The sequence below is a fragment of the Dasypus novemcinctus genome, chromosome 2 (assembly GCF_030445035.2).
Source record: "Dasypus novemcinctus isolate mDasNov1 chromosome 2, mDasNov1.1.hap2, whole genome shotgun sequence".
Taxonomy (NCBI): Eukaryota; Metazoa; Chordata; class Mammalia; order Cingulata; family Dasypodidae; genus Dasypus; species Dasypus novemcinctus.
In genome coordinates, this window is record NC_080674.1 from 61259679 (window position 1) to 61281643 (window position 21965).

The 21965-nt window shown below is 35.5% G+C and overlaps 1 protein-coding gene across 1 annotated transcript in view; it reads right to left on the reverse strand.

Annotated features, from left to right (window-relative positions):
• The window catches only part of DEPDC1B (DEP domain containing 1B), a 167839-nt gene that overhangs the window by 48189 nt on the left and 97685 nt on the right, over positions 1 to 21965 (reverse strand). Inside the window, exon 8 of the mRNA XM_004458844.5 lies at positions 21015 to 21181. Within this exon, the coding sequence (XP_004458901.1) occupies positions 21015 to 21181 (167 nt within the window). The remainder of the gene's footprint in view (positions 1 to 21014; positions 21182 to 21965) is intronic.

Below are 21965 nucleotides of genomic sequence, written 5' to 3' on the forward strand. Positions count from 1 at the left end.
CTGCAGAATGCAGTGGGGCAGAGTGGGGCAGCTGGAGGCAGAACAGCAGGTCACTGAGGATTAATGTTTAACCTGAGTCCTGGAGAATGTGTTCACCAGGGAGGAAGACAGGCCAAAGGCATTTTCTCAGAGGGAGGAGCCTAAAAGAAGGCTTGGGGGGAAATTGGAAATGATTTGTGCAGATAGTACTAATATATTTAATATAAAATATTAAATGGCTTTATCTAAAGGAATGAGTAACAAGGGGAATTCATGAACTGTGACAGAGCTGGTAGGGGAAATATTTTTAAACAAAGAGCGTTTTGGTTTTTCCCAACTAACATCTCCAGGTTGGCCTCCTTTTCGACTTATTCCAGCCCAATAGATCCAGATCACACCGTTTTGTGGAATTACCTGTAGAGTCCTTTTTAGTTTGCATCTACATCATGGTTTCTCCTTTTAAGTTTTCCCGGTACGTGCCCATGTGTTTTTGTAACAGTTTGTTTACATCTGCTGTAATAAATTGCTGGTGTAGATGAATCTTCCATATGTTTTATTTAGAAGAGTGATCCTTTCATTTGCTGATTTCTATGTTTTCATCAACAGCCTGGTATTGCATGCCTCTGAGCCTATACTGACCATTTCATAACATTTAACAAATGTTAGAACTGGTTCTGCAAATGTGTTGCCTTAATCTTGCTGCCTGCACTGAGATGCTTTTAATACTTTCTTCATATGTGAACTGAATGTTTTCCCTTAATTTTTATTTAATTTCCACATGGTTAATCTCCCTCTACTGCACAGAAGCTGGACATTTATAGGATTCCCCCTTTCACTCCATGTTCAGTAATTTGCCTTTTCTATTCCATAAATACATCCATCAAAATAATGTTTTTCCCCCATTTCTATTGACTGGATTTTATTTAAACCACAATTCTTTTTATATTATTATTAAAGTTCATGGCAATTTTCAGCAGCTTGGGAAGTACGGTATTTGAATTGGCACATTACTTCAAGTTATTCTACTAGATCAAATGACCCATGTCAGGATATCTGCTTCAAGTTTCATCATTAAGTCAAAACAAAGTCACTATTTATATGAAGGTTTTCTTCCTTAATTAACTCAATATAAATTGAGAGCATCTCTAAACTATTCCCCATTTCATTAAAATGTTCTTGATAACATGGCCCTTTCTTGCACTGAAATATGTACAACACTCCTATTATCAATGTTGAACATTTTCATAACCAGAAGTCAATTTTATGAATTTACACACCTCCTAGTACTAAACATACTGAGTTATAAGCAAATAATATTGGTCACACTTAGATATTATTTTCTACTAGCTCAATTTATTTGAAAATAAATTTCAGTGACATTTCCATGATTCCAGTTTTATCTGCTTTTTTAAAATTTCTTAACTGCACCACTTGAATATTTTGACATTTTGGAAGCACTTATTTCCATCAAAATTTTGTTACAACTTTTCTTAGCAAATTCTGGATGTAAGCAATGCCGAATATATTTCTTTTTGATTATTCTAGAAGCTCTTGTTTCAATATTGTATTTTGTAACTTTTTAAAAATTTTCATAATAATTTAAAATAATCCTTTAATTTTTGTTTTCATGTTTCAGTACCTCTATTGTAATAAGACACACTTTGCATGGATGCATATTTCAATTTATGATGTCACAATTTGATCAGTAGCATCTTATTTTGTTAGTGGTACACAAATTCATGGTATCCTAGGCTTTATAAAACATGGCAAAATATTTTTCTTTTCTAAGGACAGAGAATAGAAAATGGTTTGTGGTCTCAGCAACTTTACTTAATTTATTTCAGTATTTGTTTAAGTATTAAGTAAACTTTGCTGAGTCTTCTCTGGGCTACTTATTTTATGACCCTAACTTTTCTATGCAAGTTTATCATCCAAACTTATTCATTTAGTTATTCATTCTCTTTAATTAATTAGTCAAAGTTAAGTATGTAACAAAAGTTAAAAGTTTTTAAAATATATTATGTATTCTTCTCTCCTGAATTTCTCTGTATATGACTCTATTCCTGGTCAGGTCAAGGCACCCTTCTGGGGGAGGAAAAACAAGAAATAAACAGAGTAATGTGGAAAAAGGGCTATTTGTAGCAAGAATACAAAGAAAAAGAGTCTGTGTTCAGCTTTTGAGACCATAGGATTTTTTAATAGGATCAGCAGCATGGAAAATTCGACTTTATCAACAAAGGAAAGGAATAACTAAATTTCTTCAAAGATCAAGAACATATCAAAAGAAAGTTAGGCTAAATCAGAGAAGTTCTTTGAGTGTTTAAAAGAGGGTTTGGTCCTTTGAGGTAGAATGACTTGGATTAAAGCAAGTAGAAACCCTGTCCTTTTTGGTTACATGGGATAATGGGAAGAGCAACTAAAAAGGAGGGCATGGATGAAGGTCAGGGACCATGGACCTTGTTTTATCCTTAGAATCCTTGCTTTCCCCCTTCTTGGGACTTTGCCTTTAATGGGGATATAATAGAAAGATTAAGAATGGCACAGTGGAGTCTGAGAACATTCAAGCTAGTGATCTGGTCCTTTATCAGAGCATGAGGAAGACAATTCACCTGAATGCTAGGTCAACTTCTGCCTTTAGCTCTGTACCATGACCAGTGTCAGAGCAATGGCATGGAGATCACCTTGAAGAAAGCTAGAAGGGCAAGCCTGAGGTTGTGCTGCATGCTCCCCTGGGCCTACGGCAGGTGTGCAGGGTATTGTGTGTTTTTCCACACCTGCAGAAAGATGCTGTGAGGGCCAGAGGACGAGAAAAGGCCTGAGTGAAGAGACTATGATGGGGGGGGGGGGGGGTCTTCAAGAGCAGAGGCCATGACCACAGGCTCCAGTAGTGGTTGCTATCATTTCACACTAGTAGGGCCAGTTTTACGCAATATAACTAGTTGATGCAGCCAACCAACCTACCTACATGCAGTAGGAAACAATGGCGATGCAGAGATCAACTCCTGAGCCTGAGTCTGCATCCAGTTTTCTCTCGCCTTCCAAAAGAGAATCAAATACCTAGATGCCGTTTTGGGGAGGAGAAAGTGTTGGGAAAGAGCTATGAAACACAAGTGTATCAGTTCGCTCCAGTCAGAAAATAAAAATATCTTCTTAAAAATTTTATTGTGGTAACACAACATAAAATTTCCTATTTTAACCACTTTCACATAGAATTCAGTGGCATTTCTTAAATTCACAATGTTTTGCTATCAAATGTGTATTAGAAAAACCTTTTTATCACCCCAAACAGAAACTGTGTCAATTAAGCACTAAACCTCCTTTCACTCCTCCTACCTCCACCATTTAATATACTGGTACCATTTAATCTACTTTTTGTTTCTCTGAATTTGCATATTCTAGTTATTTCATATGAGTAGAGAGAGAAAAATACTAGCCTTTTGGCTGATTTCACTCAACAAGATGACTACATGATTCCTCCAAAGTATACCATGTATAAGAATTTCATTCCTTTTCATAGCTGAATAATATTTCATTGTATTTATACGATATGTAATGGTCAGGATTCTCTAAGCAAACAGAATCAACAGGAGATATCTGTAAATAGTATGAGATTTTATAAAATTCTCTCACTTGACCATGGGGACATGCAAGTCCAAATTCCACAGGCAGGATGCAAACCAGGGGCTCCGAAGAAGGTTCTTGATGAGTTCCCAGGAGATATTTAGTGTCCAAAGTCAAGCCAGAAATTCTCTTTGAATGTTGAAATCACTTCCCCTTTTAAGGCATTTAAGTGATTGGATAAAGTGTCACTCATTGCTTACAGCAATCTCCTTGGTTGACTGTAGATGTAATCAGCCATCTATGCAATGAACTCACTGATAACTGAAGTCCATAAATGTCCTAGTATTATAATTATCCCAGTGCTCACTTGAGCAAACAACTGCCGCGTTAACACATTAGCCTAACTATCACACCACATTTTGTTTATCCATTCATCAGTTGATAGACACTTGGGTTGCTTGTTCCTTTGGGCTATTATGAATAATGCAGCTATGAACACCAATATACAAATACCTGATCAGGTCCCTGCTTTCAATTGTTTTCAGTAAATACCTAGAAGTGAAATTGCCTGGTCATACAGTAATTCAATACAATACTTTCTGCAGAACTGTCAATCTGTTTTCTACAGTAGCTGTATCATTTCACATTCCTACCAAAAATCAGTCAGGGCTCCTATTACCTCACATCCTAGCCAGTACTTATATCCTGTTTAATTTTGTTTTAAATAATTGTCATTGTAGGGGCTGTAAAGTTTATCACATTGTGGCTTTGATTTGCATTTCCCTAATGGCTATTGATATTGAGCAACTATCCCTGTGCTTATTAGAGAATTTTATATATTCTTTGGAGAAATGCCAGTACAAGTCATTGTCCCAGGTTTTATTTGGGTTGTCTGTTTATTGTTCAGTTGTAGAGTTCTTTAAATATTCTGAATAGTAAACACTTATCAGATATATTGTTTCCAAATACTTTCTCCCATTCTAAAGGTTATGCACTTTCTCAAGAGCTTTGTAATAAGTTTTAAAATCAGGGAGTGTGATTCCTCCAACTTTGTCCTTATTTTTCAAGATGGTTTTGGCCATTTGGAGGTACACCTTCCATTTAATTTTCCTTTTCTATAAAGTAGACTATTGGAATTTTGATTGGTATTGCATGGAATCTGTAAATTAATACGGGTAGAATTGACATCTTAACAATATTTAGCCTTCAAATAAATTAACATGGAATGTCCCTCCATTTATTTACATTTTCTTTGACATCTATTAGCAATGTTTTGTTGATTTCTATGTAGAAGTCCTTTACATTCTTGGTTACAGTTACTCTTAGATATCTGATTCTTTTATTTGCAATTATAAATGAATTGTGTTCTTGATTTTCTTTTCAGATGGTTCATGACTAGTGTATAGAAATACCACTGATTTTTGCAGGTTGGTCTCATACCCCACACCACTTTACTCAATTTAATAGCTCTAGTAGATTTCTTGTTGATTTTTTTGGGATTTTGTATATCTAGGGTCATGTCATTCGCTTCTTTTCCAATTTGGATGCCTTTTATTTCTTTTTCTTGCCTAATTTCTCTGGCTAGATCTTCCAGTACATTGTTGACTATGAGTGGTGAAAATAGGCATCCTTGTCTTGTTCCTGATCTTTGGGGGAAATTTTCAGTCTTTTGCTGTTGAGTATGATGTTAGCTGAGGGATTTTCATATATGCCCTTTATCTTGTTAAGGAAGCTCCCTTATTCTTAGATTACTGAGTGTTTTTATAAAGAAGGGGTGCTGGATTTTGTCAAATAACTTTTCTGAATCAATTGAGATGTTCATGTATTTTTTTTCCTTCATTTCATTAATGTGGTATATTACATTAATTGTTTTTTGTATATTGAAGTATCCTTGCATATTTCCTATAAATCCATCTTGATCATGTTGTATAATTCTTTCCATGTGCTGTTGAATTAGGTTTGTTTGTATTGTGTTGAGGATTGTTGCATCTATATTCGTAAGAGATATTGGGGAAGTGGATTTGACTCAACTGATAGGGCGTCCACCTACCACATGGGAGGTCCAGTGTTCAAACCCAGGGCCTCCTGACCTGTGTGGTGAGCTGACCCATGTGCAGTGCTGATGTGAGCAAGGAGTGCCATGCCACGCAGGTGTGTCCCCTGCATAGGGGAGTCCCACACACAAGGAATGTGCCCTGTAAGGAGAGCCACGCCATGGGAAAAAAGTACAGTCTGTCCAGGAGTAGCACCACACACACGGAGAGCTGACACTGCAAGATGGCACAACAAAAAGAGACACAGATTCCCAGTGCTGCTGACAAGAATAAGGCAGACACAGAAGAAAACACAGCGAATGGACACAGAGAGCAGACAACTGGGGCGGGGGGGGGGGGGGGGGGGAGGGGCGGAGAGAAATGAATAAAAAATAAAATCTTAATAAAGAGAGAGAGAGATTGGTCTGTAACTTTCTTTTATGGTAGTATCTTTATCTGATTTGGTATGAGAGTTGTTTTTGGTCTCATAGAATATTTTTGGGAACGTTTCCTCCTCTTCAGTATTTTGGAAGGGTTTGTGTAAGTTTGTTGTCAGTGTTTCTCAGAATGTTTGGTAACATTCCCCTGGGAAGTCATTTAGTCCTGACTTTGCTTTTGGTTGATTTTAGGTTCCCCCCTTTTTTTTCATCAGACTAGCCAAACATTTGTCAATTACTTCATAATTTCAAAGAACCAATGTTTGGTTTTTTTGATTCTCTCCATTGTTTTGTTTTTCTAGTCTCTATTTCATTTATCTATGCTCTAATTTTTATTATTTTCTTCCTTCTGCATATTTTGGATTTAGTTTGCTCTTTTTCTATATCTTCCAGATGTAAGGTTAGGTTACTGGTGTGAGTTCTTTCTTGTTTTTAATGTAAGCATACAGAATGATAAATTTCTCTTTTAGCAATGCCTTTGCTATAACCCATAAGTTTTGGTATATTATAGGTTCATTTTCATTTTCTTGAGATATTTTCTAATTTCCCCTTTAATTATTTTTTATCCATTGGTTGTTTAAAAGTATGTTTACAGGTAGTTAATTAATTGTTGGAGTGTCTTTGGGAGGTTACAGAAAAGTTTTGGAAATGGACGCTGACATGAGAACAACATTGTAAAGAAAAATTCAAGTAATTGTAGATTTTCCAACTCTACTTCTGTTATTGATTTCTAGTTTCATTCCATTTGTGGTCAGAAAAGATACTTCGTTCAATTTCAAATTTTTAAAAATTACAGAGACTTGCCTTGTGATCGAACATGTGCTCTATCGTAGAGAATGGCCATGTGTACTTAAGAAGTATGAGCATCTCTGTTGCACAAAGTATTTTATATATAAATGTATACCTGTTAGGTCTAGTTTTATACTATTAGGATTACAATATTGTGCAAGTGTTTATTTCCTTATTGATCTTGTCTATATGTTCTATCCATTATTGAAAGTATTCTGAAGTGTCCTACTATAGGCCTAATACTTTTTATTAGGCTTCAATTTATTATACTTTCACAGATATTGTGGGCTGTTTTTTTATATATATATAATTTTTATGTTTGTGGCAATAATGGTACCAAGTAAGACTACTGGCACCATTTTTCCAACAACATGTCTGTGTCACATTTTGGTAATTCTCACAATATTTCAAACATTTCATTATTTTTTGTCATGGTGATCTGTGATCAGTGACCTTTAATGTTACTATTGTAATAGTTTTGGGGTATCCTGAACTGCACTCATATAAGGCAGTGAACTTAATCGATTTATGTTGTGAGTTCTAACTGCTCCATCAACCAGCCATTCCCCTGACTCCCTACCTCTCCTCAGGCCTCCCTATTCCCTAAGACACAATATTCAAATCAGGCCAATTAATAACCCTATGATGGCCTCTAAATATTCAAAGTGAAAGGAAGAGTCCTATGTCTCTTATTTTAAATCAGAAGCAAGAAATTATTACAATTCTTGAAGAAGGCATATCGAAAATAAACATGGGCCAAAAGCTAGGCCTCTTGTACCAAATTGTTAGCCAAGTTGTAAATGCACAGAAAAAGTTTTTAAGGAAATTAAAAGTGCTACTCCAGTGAATATACAAATGATAAGAAAGAGAAACAGACTTATTGCTGAAATGGAGAAAGTTTTAGGGGGTCTGGATAGAAGATCAAACTAATCACAACATCCCCTTAAGCCAAAGCCTATTCCAGAGCAAAGCCCTAATTCTCTTCAGTTCTATGACAGCTAAGAGAGGTGAGGAAGCTGCAGAAGGAAAGTCTGAATCTAGCAGCAGTTGGTTCATAAGGATTAAGGAAAGAATCCTTCTCCATAACATGAAAGTGCAAGGTGAAACAGCAAGTGCTGTTGTAGAAACTGCAGCAAGTTATCTAGAAGATCTAGCTAAGATAATTGAAGAGTATAGCTATGATAAACAACAGATTTTCAATGTAGACAAAGCTGCCCTCTATTGGAAGAAGATGCTATCAAGATAGGTGATTGCCTAGTTTCAAAAAAAAAGCTGCAAAGGACAAGCGGATCCTCTTAATAGGAGCTAATGCAGCTGGTGACTTTGAGATGAAACCAATGCTCATTTACCATTTCAAAAATCCTAAGGCCCTTAAGAATTATGCTAAATCTACTCTGCTTGTGCTCTATATTTGGAACAACAAAGCCTAGATGACAGCACATCTGTTTACAAGATAGTTTACTAAATATTTTAAGCCCACTGCTGAGATTTACGGCTTAAAAAAAAACAAAAAACAAAAGACTTCCTTCAAAATAATACTGCTAATTGACAATGCACTTAGTAACCCACCCACACCTCTGATGGAGATGTACAATGAAATTAATGTTCTTTTCATGCCTGCCAACACAACATACCATTCTGTAGCCCATGGACCAAAGAGTCATTTCAACTTTCAAGTATTATTATTGACGAAATACATTTCATAAGGGTATACCTGACACAGACAGCAATTCCTCTGATGGATCTGGACAAAGTAAATTGAAAACTTCTGGAAAGGACTCACTATACTAGATGCCATTAAGAACATTCATGATTCATAAGAGGAGGTCAAAATGTCAACATTCACAGGAGTTTGGAAAAAGTTGGTTCCAACCCTCATGGATGACTTTGAAGCGTTCAAGATTTCAGTAGAGGAATGTATTAGTCAAGGTTCTCTAGGGAAACGGAACCAACAGGAGATATCGATAAGTGCTATGAGATTTTATAAAATTGTCTCATGCAACCATGGGGATGCACAAGTCCAAATTCCATAGGGCAGGCTGCAAACCAGGGGCTCTAATGAAGGTCCTTAATGAGTTTCCCAGGAAATGCTGGCTGCCAGAAGTAGAAATGAGGATTCTCTCTCTGAATGCTGAAATCACATCTCCTTTAATGGCCTTCAACTGATTGGATGAGATAAAAACTCATAGCTGACGGCAATCTCCTCAGTTGACTGTAGATATAACCAGCCATTTATGCAATCAACTCACTGATGATTACAATCCATGAAATGCCCTTTTATTACTGTTAGCCCTTTGCTTGCATGACCAAACAACTGGGCACCATTACATGACCACGTTGACACATTAGCCTAACGATCACAAGGAAGTAACTGCAGTTGTACATCTACAGTTGTAATGGAAAGAGCAAAAGAATTAGAGGTAGCGCCTGAAAATTACTGAATTGCTGGAATCTCATAATAAACCTTGAAGAGATGAGGAGTGGTTTCTTATAGATGTGCAAAGAAAGTGGTTTCTCGAAGTAGACTCTACTTGTGAAGATGCTGTGACCATTGTTGAAATAACAATAAAGGATTTAGACTATTACATCAACTTAGTTGATAAAGCACTGGCCGGGTTCCAATTTTGAAAGAAGTTCTACTGTGGGTAAAATACTACTGAATATTATTGTATGGTAGAGAAATTTTTCATGAAAGGAAGAGCCAACTGATGTGGCAAACTTCATTATTGTCTCACTGTAAGAAACTGCCATCACTTTGATCAAGCAAAAGCCATCAACTGATAGCAATGCAAATAAATTTTGTCCAGTATAAAGAGAGCTCAACAGATTATAGTTTTATTACTCTGCAGGACATGAACTAGTTTTGTATGTAAATTAGCAATTTTATTTCAACAATTATTTTTTTCAATGACTGTCAGTACTTCTGCTTCCTCCTCTCCCTTGACTCATATTTTCCATTTTACTGTATCCTCATTAATGAGATACCTGAATCTTTAAATCTTAGTTTGTATTTGTATAAGAGTCATGTTTTTAACTTTCTGAAAATTATACTTTGGCAAGTGCAGATCATTTACTAAAGCCTAGAAAAAGTGATCATCAGGAACTGAAAATACTACAAAATAGGAGTTTTCAAACTATAGCCTCTTGGCCAAATACAAGTAAAATAAAGTTTAACTAGAACACAGCCATATACATTTATCACATTGTGTACTACATTTTGCACTTCAATGGCAGAGTTGAGCAGATGCCACAAAAATTAAATGGTCCACTTTGTTAAGAGACTGATATTCTCAAACTCCCAGGGAGGCTCTTCTGGCAGCTGAGACCATTATTACACAGTTGAAAAACTGTGAGCTTAGGGAAACTCAGGGGAAACATTTTTCTTCATTTTCTTCCCCAAATAGAGGCAGCAATAAGGTAGGGGAAATAAATAGGTGAAAAAATGCAGTCATTGTCACCTTAGGATAATTGGTGATAAAATGCTGATGCATCTTATTTTCATTCTATCAATTCATTTTCTAATTGGGTGTCCCTGAAACAGTGGCTCACCGCTTGCTGGTTCACTTCCAGGTTCCTGTTAATAATCTTTTTTTTTTTTTTTTTTTTTTGCCACTTCTACTCTGGAAAATGTTTGAATCGCAGCACAGCTGATTAAAAGTCCAGGCAGGTATATCTTGTTAAAAGCTCATTAAATTTTTTGTAATTTCTTGTAGTAGGCTGAGAAGTGTTGTTTATGGCCCATTTTTGCAATACAGAACTTTTCTGTGAGAGCCACGGAACTCCTTCTCTGACAGTCTACTGCTTTAGTCAGAGATGCTAAGAACTCTGTAGAAGCTGCCAACACCTATGGATGTTTAGGGCACTGGGCAGCTTCCTGGAGTTATTACTGCTGATGGTTCTCAAACTTCCTTATGCATTAGAATCTCCTCGAGGGCTTGTTATAACACCTCCAGAGGGTCTGATTCCTTGGGTTTAGGGCGGAGCCTGAGAGTTTACATGTCTAACAAGTTCCAGCTGCTGGTGGTGCTGGGCCCACACTTTGAGATCCACTGACTCAGAGCTGTCCTGAGGTTTACACTCAAATGCGCCCCTCAAATACTCTAAGTGGAATGGAAAAACCAGTGCAGTGAATTATCGAATTGATATGTATAAACTATCACAGGGTGCAGAGTATTAGGTGACAGGTATGGAGAATACTTCAGGTAAGTGTATATAATTCCTGCCATCTAAGAACATAATATTTACTATAAAACAGGAATATTTATTGTCCAGCCAATTTTAATAACTCCATAAAAGTGTTATTGAACAAAATACTTCACCCTTTCATTTAAAAAAAGCAATCTAATAGTTTATCAATATAAAAAGGAAATACTGCTTCACATTAGCAGCAGCTTAACTTTTTTCAGGTGTTTCACAAAAATGACAATTCAGTGGAGAGCAGGTTTACCTAGTTCAGTGATTGCGTGCCTGCTTCCCATATACAAGGTCCAGGTTGCAATCCCTGGTACCTCCTAAAAAATAATAATTATTATTATTATTATTAAAGAGAGTTATTTTGAAGTAGAAAGGATGTGGGCTAGTCTTTGTAAATATGTTGAATAACAAGAATGATTTCATTGTCAAAATTCTGCTTGTAAAGCAGGCCTCGCTTACATTTTGGGCCTATCTGCTTATTTTTTATGAGAGTTGTTTTTATTGAGAGAAACGTTTCAAGAACCTGAGGACTAAATGGAGGTAATGATCAAGCCCTTTAGACCAGGGGTTCTTAACAAGGGGTCTGTGAGCCTGAATTGAAATTCAAAAACACATTATTCTTATGGGGACATATAGGTGCAGGTGTGATATATTTATTAAATAATACACAGTATAGTGTGGACTTAGTAAGAGGTCCATGGTTCTCACCTGACTGGCAAGGGGGTCCATGGAACAAAAAAGGTTAAGAACCCCTGCTTTAGACCAAGGCCTAAGAGCTGGGTACAGGTGGTCCATCAGCTTTGGGCTGGGATCTCAGCTCTGAAGATTAGGCAGATGTTTTGTTTTCTGTGAAGAACCGATCGTAGACGTTTTGGATCTCGCTATTGTATATTTGCTTTCCATTTCCTTACCAACTATTCTTATCTCTTTTTCCTTTTGCTTTCTTTGAATTTAAATTGCTGTTGTTCTTTGAGTTTTCTGAGATAAATGCTTAGATCATTGATTTTAAGAATTTGGTCTTTTCTAATATATGCATGTGAGGCTATACATTTTTCTTTACGCTCAACTTTAGTAACTTCCAATGAGTTTTGATGTGCAGGATTTTTAAATTGTAAGTCAGTTTGAAATGTTTTCAAATTTCTATTGTGGTTTTTTGATCTGTGCGTTATAAAGAAATACACTTCTTAATTTGTAAACATATAGGGGTTGTTTAATGCCGTTGAGCCTAAGATTCTTTACATTCAAACTATAATAGACTTGTTGGGAGAACCAAATAAGTTAAGGTAACCAAAATGCTTGACAAATGGCTAGCCAAGTCAGTCTTCAATAAATGGAAACTATTACTGTTACTATTATTATTATTATTACTATTTTCAACTCTACTCCAGGAGCCTAAGGTAGAAAACTTTGTTACCCTTCCTATATGGTGTTTTTTAAGAAAAATCCTAATTTCTATCCACAACATATATGAAGCACCTACAATGCCACAATTTATATATTTTACAGATTTAACATATGGAAATTTTTTAGGTTATGGATTTAAGTATTCTTTTCCAGAACTTACTTTCCTACTGATCTGATGTACAGCAATGGCCATGGGTAAGTGATTTTAGTTCTTCAATTAGGTGACTTCACTTCCTAGAGTCCAAGATGAACATCTTTTTGCAATTTTACTTTTAAAAATTATTATATAGAGTCCCAAGATGGCAGCCACCATGAAGAAAGGGGCTGCAAAAGATATCAAGGTTACTTTCAAATATTAACAAAAGACAAACAAATTTGCACAGAATCTGAGAATGACAGAGTTACAAGAAGAAATAGAATAAAAAAAAAAAAAAAACTCCAAAATTTAGAAGATGCTTGTGATGACATTATGCTGTGGAGGAAGACTGATTAATGATGCCTTATCAAATCAGTGATTTTTCATTAGTCATTCTCAAAGAGAAACACAAAAAATGTTAGAAGAAGCAAAGGAAAATTTGCAGGACGAAATTGCCGCTTTAGTATCCAGAGTGGAATCAAGTCAGCAGATATTAGCATATGTGAAAGTAAGTTGTATGCGAAATTTAGGAGCAACATGAACCTTGAAAGCTGAGGAAATTTAAATATTTTATAAAACTTTTGAAAATTTGTTTAATAAACTTTAAATTATCATTTAAAATGATAATTTCCCCTCTTCAAATGATATGGAAAACAAAACCTCTTTTAAAACTCCTTTCATTTATTTAACAGGAACTTCTCTACTTTCACCTCTTGCTTATTTATTTTATATTTTTAAAAGAAGACAATATTTATCCATGTATTTTGCATAATGATTATATCAAGTGTAGGGGCTGTATGTCATGTTATTACTCAGTTAAACAATCTTAAAAATCTTTTTAAATTAATAAGGATCTATATTCCATGAGTATATTTAATGTAGTATTATTTTAATGTGAACATTTTTGACACATTAATGTTGTATCTTAAAATTTTTTAGGACTTGTAAATGAAAGAATATAGATTTAACTCTATAGGTGTATGGCATGTCTACCTGTGTGAGCAATTAAAAAGGTTTTGACTGGTTTTCAAACTCTTTTCTCCAGCACTGTCTCATTTAGTTTTCCCAAAGGTAAAAATGATATTACACACACAATAGGGCTGGAATCTGTCTCACTTTGCCTTTGAGGATATTGTCTGGTTGTGACAATTTTACTCACTTTAATATTTTTGGGGAGATATTTGGTAGAGCAACCTGTTTTCCATGGTACAAAATAAAAAGAGAGGGAGGGTAACTAAATTTTCATCCCAATGTTTAATTGCCATATTGAAAAAAAAGTTTGGAAAACAATTTTCCCAGTGTTTCTCCAGGGTTGAAAACAACTGGAGAGATTATCTGGGATATTCCATTTCTCCCCTCTCAAAATAACTCTACCCATATGCCCATGTTAGAAATTTCTTTTGATTCCACACTTAGAAATAAGGCTTAAATTGCAAAATCCTTGGGAAAGGAAAAATAGTTAGGATAGGAGATAAACCCTGCTCCCATTGCCATATTATTTTCCTGGGACTACTTCCCATGACTGCCAGAGGCACAATAAAGTAAGATTATAGCTCACAAACCAAGTAGTGCAGTAATCTGGGTCACTTTAGAGGTGAAGAAAAGCTGTTTGGGGGATGACAATCACATCAGAAAAATGGCCCCTTTTTGTCCTGCCATGAGTGCACATTTCCCATGCAAGGCACAGCTCCAGGTCTAGCAAATATGTCAAGGAGCAAGCCTTGGGAGATACCATTATGCAATCACTCAGCAGGAGAGAAACAACACCAAGTCCAGCTGTCATGATGAAATTAGCAGCCCCAGAAGCTGGTCCTTACCAACCGATACAGTGCCAACATTCATTCTGGCTCTGGGTTTTAGTATCTTTGCTAGCTGCATGTGTCATAGGCTTACTTACCAACCCACAAGGCCTCACAATGAAGGCCCAGGAATGCAATAAATATATTCTGCAAATGCTAAATTTGTATCCAGGAAGAAGACAGAGGAGATTGCTGACCATGCTTCGCAACCATCTGCAACCAGTATATCCCGAGCATGGCTGATGACCCAAAGTATCCAACTTACATATCAAATGGTCCCCTGGCACCAATGCATAAATGATTCTTGACCCAGACACAACTAAATAAAATTCTCATACAGCACAACAGCCATCATCAATTCAAACCTGTAGAACTAACTAACCTCTACTCCAGCCTGCAGGGACATACTATTCTAAGACAAGGGCTTAGATTACAAAGAGATTTTAAAAACGTAATGCCCAACTAGTATATAATATGAGGACAAAACATTCTTCTTGGTGGTGATGTCCTCAACATGGCAATATAAGAAACTCCCTGGTAAATTCTCCCCTCAGAATTAACAGATAAAAGGATAAACCATACTTGCTTAGTTCTAAGGAGAACAATTGAGACTGAAGAAGGAATCCACAAACACTGAATCGCAGAAAAATAAAAATGATCAGTTAACATAATTTAGATTCTGGACCTGCCAGTCCAGACCCCTCCTCCTCAGTCCATCCCACACAACTTGAGGGCTGCAGAGGCAGCACAGCCCAGGTTCCTTCCACCACAAGTGGAGACCATAGAGCCATTCACAATAGCAAGTAAGTACCCCATGCATATCCAGGCACAGGGAATTAAGACTCCAGAGACCCAGGCTGTAACAGAAGCAGCTAAGGAACACCACATATAAAAGTGCCCACAGAGCAAAAAGAGACAGCAGAAGAACTGCTGGCAAGAGGTACACACACAATATCCAGTCTCTGCTGGACCAGGGACCTTTCTGGATTAGCCCCACCCGACTCCCCTGAGCAGGACACTTTGCTGGGGAATAAACTAGAGACATAAATCCCTCATAGGAAAAAAAAAAAAAAAGTGGGGGAACGGAAATGCTGTAAGACAGGATGGGTCTCAGACTGAAAAGTATAAAGAAAAAGGGGCACTGGCACTGAGTGAGGGAAGAATTTAAACAAGTGATAGGAGATGGGGAGAAAATTCAACACAAAATCAATCAGAACAGATCACGATTCCTGGAGAAGGAACACAGGAAAAGGAGCTTTTTCCTGAAGGTGAAACAACTGCACCAACTGCTATCTTTAAAATTGGACTGGATATCCATGGCAAGAATCAGATGAAGAAGAACTGAGAAAATCTGAACAGTTAAACACAGGCTACTCTAAAGGTTCAAAATAAATTGAGCCAAATATCAAAAAAGAGCCTTAATACCAAGGCAATCAACAATAAAACCCTAGGCAAGAGGGAGAAACTGACCTTCAGAATTAACACAACAAAGTAATCAGATGCCCAGACATTAGTAAAAAATTACAAGCTACATGAAAAAACAAGAAGGTATGACTTCAGTCAAGGGAACAAATTAAAACTTAAGAGAGTATACAGGATTTGGGAGAATTAAAAAAGAAGTTCAAACAAATCTCATTAATCAATTAAAGGAGATGAAGGAAAATATGGATATAGAGATACAAAGTATTAAAAAGATAAAATGTGAGTATTAAAGAAGAATTTAAAAGTTAAAAAAAGAAAACTGAAATTGTGGTGATGAAAGGCACAATAATGGAGATTTAAAATACATTAGAGGCGTACAACAGCAGATTTGAAAAGGCAGAAGAAAGAAGCAGTGAATTAGAAGGCAGGACAATCAAAATCATACAGTCAGAAGAACAAAAAAAGAATAGAAAAAAATGAGCAGATTCCCAGGGCTTTCAGTAATGGTATGAAGCATATAAGCATACACATCGTGGATGTCCCAGAAAGAGAGAAGAAGGGGAGAGGATGAGAAAGAATATTTGAGGAAATAATGGCTGAACATTTCCCAACACTTACGAGAAACATAAACATATTTGTCCAAAAAGTACAAAGTACCTATAAACAGAATAAATGTTAATAGACCTACTCCAGGACACACACTAATCAGAACGTCAAATGCCAAAGATAGAATTCTGAAAGCAGCAAGAGAAAAGAAATCTATCACATATAATGGATGCCCAATAAGACTTCGTGAAGCTATCTCATCAGAAACCATGGAGACAAGAAGAAAATGGTATGATATATTTAAGATACTGAAAGGCAAAAACTGCCAGATAAGAATTCTTTATCAGGAAAAATTTTCCTCAAACAATACGGGCCTCAGAGAAGTACAAATTTCTCATAAGAAATCATGGAGGCAAGAAGGAAGAGGTATAATATATTTAAAGTACTGAAAGAGAAAAACTGCAAGGAAAAAATTATTTTTCCTTCAAAAAATAAGGGAAAACTTAAAATATTGACAGTCGAATAGAAACCAAGAGAGTCTGTCAACAAAAAACCTGCCCTACAAGAATTACTAAAGGGAGTTCTGCAGGTTGAAAGTAAAAGACAGGAGAAAGTTGTCTGGATACAAACTACAAAGTAAATACAAAGAATTTTAAACTACAGAGAAAAAGAAGTTGCCATATAGTAAAAAGAGACAAAAAGATACATTAAAATAAAAAACTAGCTGAAGTAAGTACTGCCTTTGCAGTAATAACATTGAATGTTAAGGGATTAAACTTCCCAATGAAAAGGTAGAGAAGCAGAATGGATAAAGAATAAAGCAGGATCATATACTATGCTATTTACTTGAGATTCACCTTAGACTGAAAGATGCAAATAGGTTTAAAGTGAAAGAATGGAAAACAATAATCCATGCAAATAGTAACCAAAAAGGAGTTGGGGTAACTATAATAATATCAGAAAAAAATAGACTTTCAGTGAAAAGTTGTTACAGGAGACAAGGCCACTATAAATTTATAAAAAAGATAATTCATCAAGATAAGTTAATAATTATAAATATTTATGAACCCAACCACATCACTTATGCCCCAAAATACATAAGTTAAACACTGGCAAAACTGAAGGGAGAAATAAATATTGCTACAATAATAATGGAAGACTTCAAAACACCACTTTCACTGGTAGATCATCGACATAGAAGATCAATAAGGAAACAGAACACTTGAATAATATGATAAATGATGTAGCCCTAACAGACATATACAGAACAAAGCACCCAAAAATAGTAGGATATGCATTCTTCTCAAGTGCACATGGATCATTTTCAAGGACATACCACATGTTGGATCACAAAATAAGTCTCAATAAATTTTAAAGGATTGAAATTATACAAGGCATCTTCTCTGACCATAATGGAATGAAACTAGAAATCAACAGATGGAGAACTGGAAAACCCACAAATATTTGGGAGTTAAATAACATACTCTTAATCAATGAGTCAAGGAAAAATTTTGAAGAGAAAACAGTAAATATCTTGTCATGGTTGAAAACAAAAACTGTACATATTCAAAATTTATGTGATGCAGCAAAGGCAGTGCTAAGAGGAAAATTTATAGCCCTAAACACTTACATTGTAAAAGAAAGAGCTAAAATCCAAGATCTAACTGCATACCTCGAAGAACTAGGAAAAAAAAAAACAGGAAACTAAATTCAAAGCAAGCAGAAGAAAGCAAATAAAAACTTAGAGGAGAAAAAAGTGAAACAGAGAATACAAAAACAACTGAGAGAATTACAACCAAAAGTGCGTTCCTTGAAAAGATTTTTAAAAATTTAAAAACCATTAGCTAGACTGACAAAGGAAAGAAAAGAGAGAAAATACAATTAAATAAAATCAGAAGGGGGGGCATTACTACTGATCCCACAGAAATAAAAACAATCATAAGAGGATACTATGAACAATTGTATGCCAACAAATTAGACAACCTAGATGAAAAGGACAAATTCCTAGAAATATATGAACAACCTACACTGATTCTAAAGAAATGGAAGATCTCATTAGAACAATTACAGGTAAAGAAATTGAATCAGTCAGCAAAACCTTCCAAGAAAGAAAAGCCCTGGACTTTTCTTCCTCTCAGGTGAATTCTACAAACTTTCCAAGGAGAATTAATACCAATCATGCTCAAACTCTTCAAAGGAATTGAATAGACATAACACTACCTAACTTATTCTATGAGGCCAACATCATCCTTATACCAAAGCCAGATAAATATACTACAAGAAAAGAAAATTACAGACCAATTTCTCTTTTGAATATGGAATAAAATTCCTGAACAAAATACTAGTAAATCAAATCAGAAACCACATTAAAAGAATAATACACCATGATCTAGTAGAATTTATCCCTGGTATGCAAAGATGGATTAACATAGGAAAATGAATAAATGTAATACACATTAACAAAACTAAGGGAAAAAAACAACATGATTATCTCAGTGGATGCAGAAAAGGCATTTGACAAAATCGAACATCCTTTCTTGATAAAAACACTAGAGGGAAGTGGATGTGGTTCAAACAGGGGACACCCACCTACTACATGGGAGGTCCCAGGTTCAATTCCCAATGCCTCCTAAAGAAGACGAACAAGACAGTGAGCTGATGAGACAGGTTGGTGCAGCAAGCTGACACAACAAGATGACACAGTGAGATGACACAGGAGACACAGTGAGGAAACACAATGAGAGATACAACAAGCAGGACATGGAGGTGGTTCAAGAGATTGGGTGCTTCCCTCCCACTTGGGAGGTCCCAGGTTCAGTTCCCAGTGCCTCCTAAAAGAAAAAAAAGAAGATGAACAGAAAGCAGACAGTGAGTGCAAACAATGGGAGATGGGGAGGGGGGGAGAAATAAATAAAAATAAATCTTTTAAAAAATAAAAATAAAAACACTACTAAATATAGGAAGAGAAGGAAACTTCTTCAACATGATTAAGGGAATATATGAAAAACCCACAGCTAACATTGTATTCAATGGCAAAAGACTAAAAGCTTTCCCTTAAGATCAGAACAGGACGAGGATACCCACTGTAACCACTGGTAATTAGCATTGTACTGGAAGTTCTAGCCAGAGCAGTTAGACAAGAAAAGAAATAAAAGGCATCCAAATTGGAAAGGAAGTAGTAAAACTTTCACATTTTGCAGATGGCATTATCCTATATATAGAAAGTCCCAATAAATTTACAACAAAACCAATAGACCTAAAAATCGAATTCAGCAAAGTGTCAGGATACAAGCTCAGCACATGAATATATTGGTAGTTTTTCTATACACTAGTAATGAGCAATCTGAGGAGGGAATCAAGAGAAAAAATTCCACTTACAACAGGAACTAAAATAATCAAATGTCTACAAATAAACTTAATAAATGATGTAATGGACTTATACACAGAAAATTACAATACTTTGCTAAAAGACATCAAAGGAGATCTAAATAAATGGAAGGACATTCCTTGCTCATGGACCAGAAGACTAAATATCATTAAGATGCAGTTCTACTCAAAATTATTTATAGACTCAACACAATCCCAATCAAAATTCCAACAACATACTTTGCAGAAATGGAAAAGGCAATTATCAAATTTATTTGGAAGAATAAGTAGCCCCAAATAGCCAAAGTCATCTTGAAAAAGAAGAATGAAGTTGGAGGATTCACACTTTCTCACTTTAAAGCTACAGCATGGTACTAGGACAAGGATAGTATAGGCCAATGGAATCATACTGAGAATTCCAAAATAGACTCTTATACCTATGGCCAACTGATTTTTGACAAGCCTGCCAAGTTCAATTAATTGGGAAAGAAGAGTCTCTTCAACAAACGGTGCTGGGAGAATTGGATATCCATATACAAAAAATGAAAGAGAACCCCTATCTCATACCATATATAAAAATTAACTCAAAGTGGATCAAACACCTTAATATAAAAATTAGGGATATAAAATACCTAGAAGAAAATAGAGGGAAGCATTTTCAGGATCTTGTTACGAATTGGTTTCTTAGACTACTTCCAAAGCAAAGAAATAATAGATAAACGGGACCTCCCCAAAATTAAAAACTTATGTGCATCAAAGGCCTTTGTCATGAAAGTGTAAAGACAACTTAGTCAACAGGAGAAAATATTTGAAACCACATATCTGATTAAGGTTTAATATAGAGAATATATAAGAAATCCTATAAAACTCAACAATAAAAAGACAAGCAACCCAATTAAAAAATGGGCAAAAGACTTGAATAGACATTTCTCCAAAGAAGTTTTACTTCTTCCCTCTTTAATCTATTATATATGCTGCATCTTTCCTACTACTTATAGTAACAATGGCCTTGTAGCCCTTTTTATCTTATAGTTAGAGATAATGTTTTCTTTCCTTTCTGTCCACCCTGCACTCATGGTAACAGTAGGTATCAGCGTTAAGAAGAGATAAAACAAGATATTACAAATACCTCTACATTCACAGTCTGTGCCCCACTCACTCCTTATGTTCTAATATATTTTAAGTCACTTAGACAAAAGTACAATACCAATTTGTGTGGATTCCAAGCCAGGGCTCTTTAAGTAAGCTTGCCTCACACCTTCCTCTGATTGACCAAGCTAATAAACTTTACTCAGATGAATTTCATTCAAAAACCTCAAGTCAGGTTAGATGTTAGAAATCAACCTACCAGTGTTCGGGTGCCAACACCATCACATAGTGGTGGCAGCTCTTTGTTTAAACAGATCCTCGCCATCATCCTCATCAACAGCTGTAACTTTCTCCTGTTTTCAGGTGGCAGGAGGAGGCAACAAATCTGAAATGCTTCAACAGCCATTTTCTCTTTCTGTAGCAAACCTGATTTAGAAAAAAGTTTATACCTTTTAAAACCTATAATGTACGTAACTCTATCATGTTCACATTTGTAAAAAATATATATTAGTAAAGTTACATAAAATAGCTTCACATATTCAACTATACTAGACCAACTGACATAGACACTGTCACTTAAAAATCAGCATAAATTTTAACAATAGATTTTCTTTTACCTACTATTTATTAAGTTTAAAAATGTAAAATAGTGGCATATTTTTTCTTACTTTAAATAACAAGATAATTTATAGAACATGCTAATCCATGTGCACAACTTAACAATGGTTATCTTTAGAGAAAAATAAATATATAACTTTTCTATTCCTATAAATCAAGAGATTACAGAAACTAACGCCTTAAGTGTGATGTCTGAGTCATCAGCACCTTGGTTTCCTATCGATATATTAAGCTTTTAAAAAAAATCTCAAATCCAATATAGTAACTCAGTATTATACTCACTAAGGATTTTATAGAAAAGGATTAGTTTTCCAGCCTTGGAATGTGTTGAGGTGAGTAAATTTCTTTCTTTCTTTTATAAGTTGTTTTAAAACTTACTGCTCCTATAGATGAAAATTGATGTAGGCCATGCCATGTTTTCTTTTAAAACTTGCTTGATTCAAATAAGGAGATTAATAAAGTTAAAGCATTAATGCAGTTAATCCACTCAATAAAAAGACTGCTCCTTGAGTTTAAAAAAAAAAATCAGCATAAAAATATAAACCAGGGTGACATATAGTAAAATTTTTCCATTTCCCCATCCCATACCCTT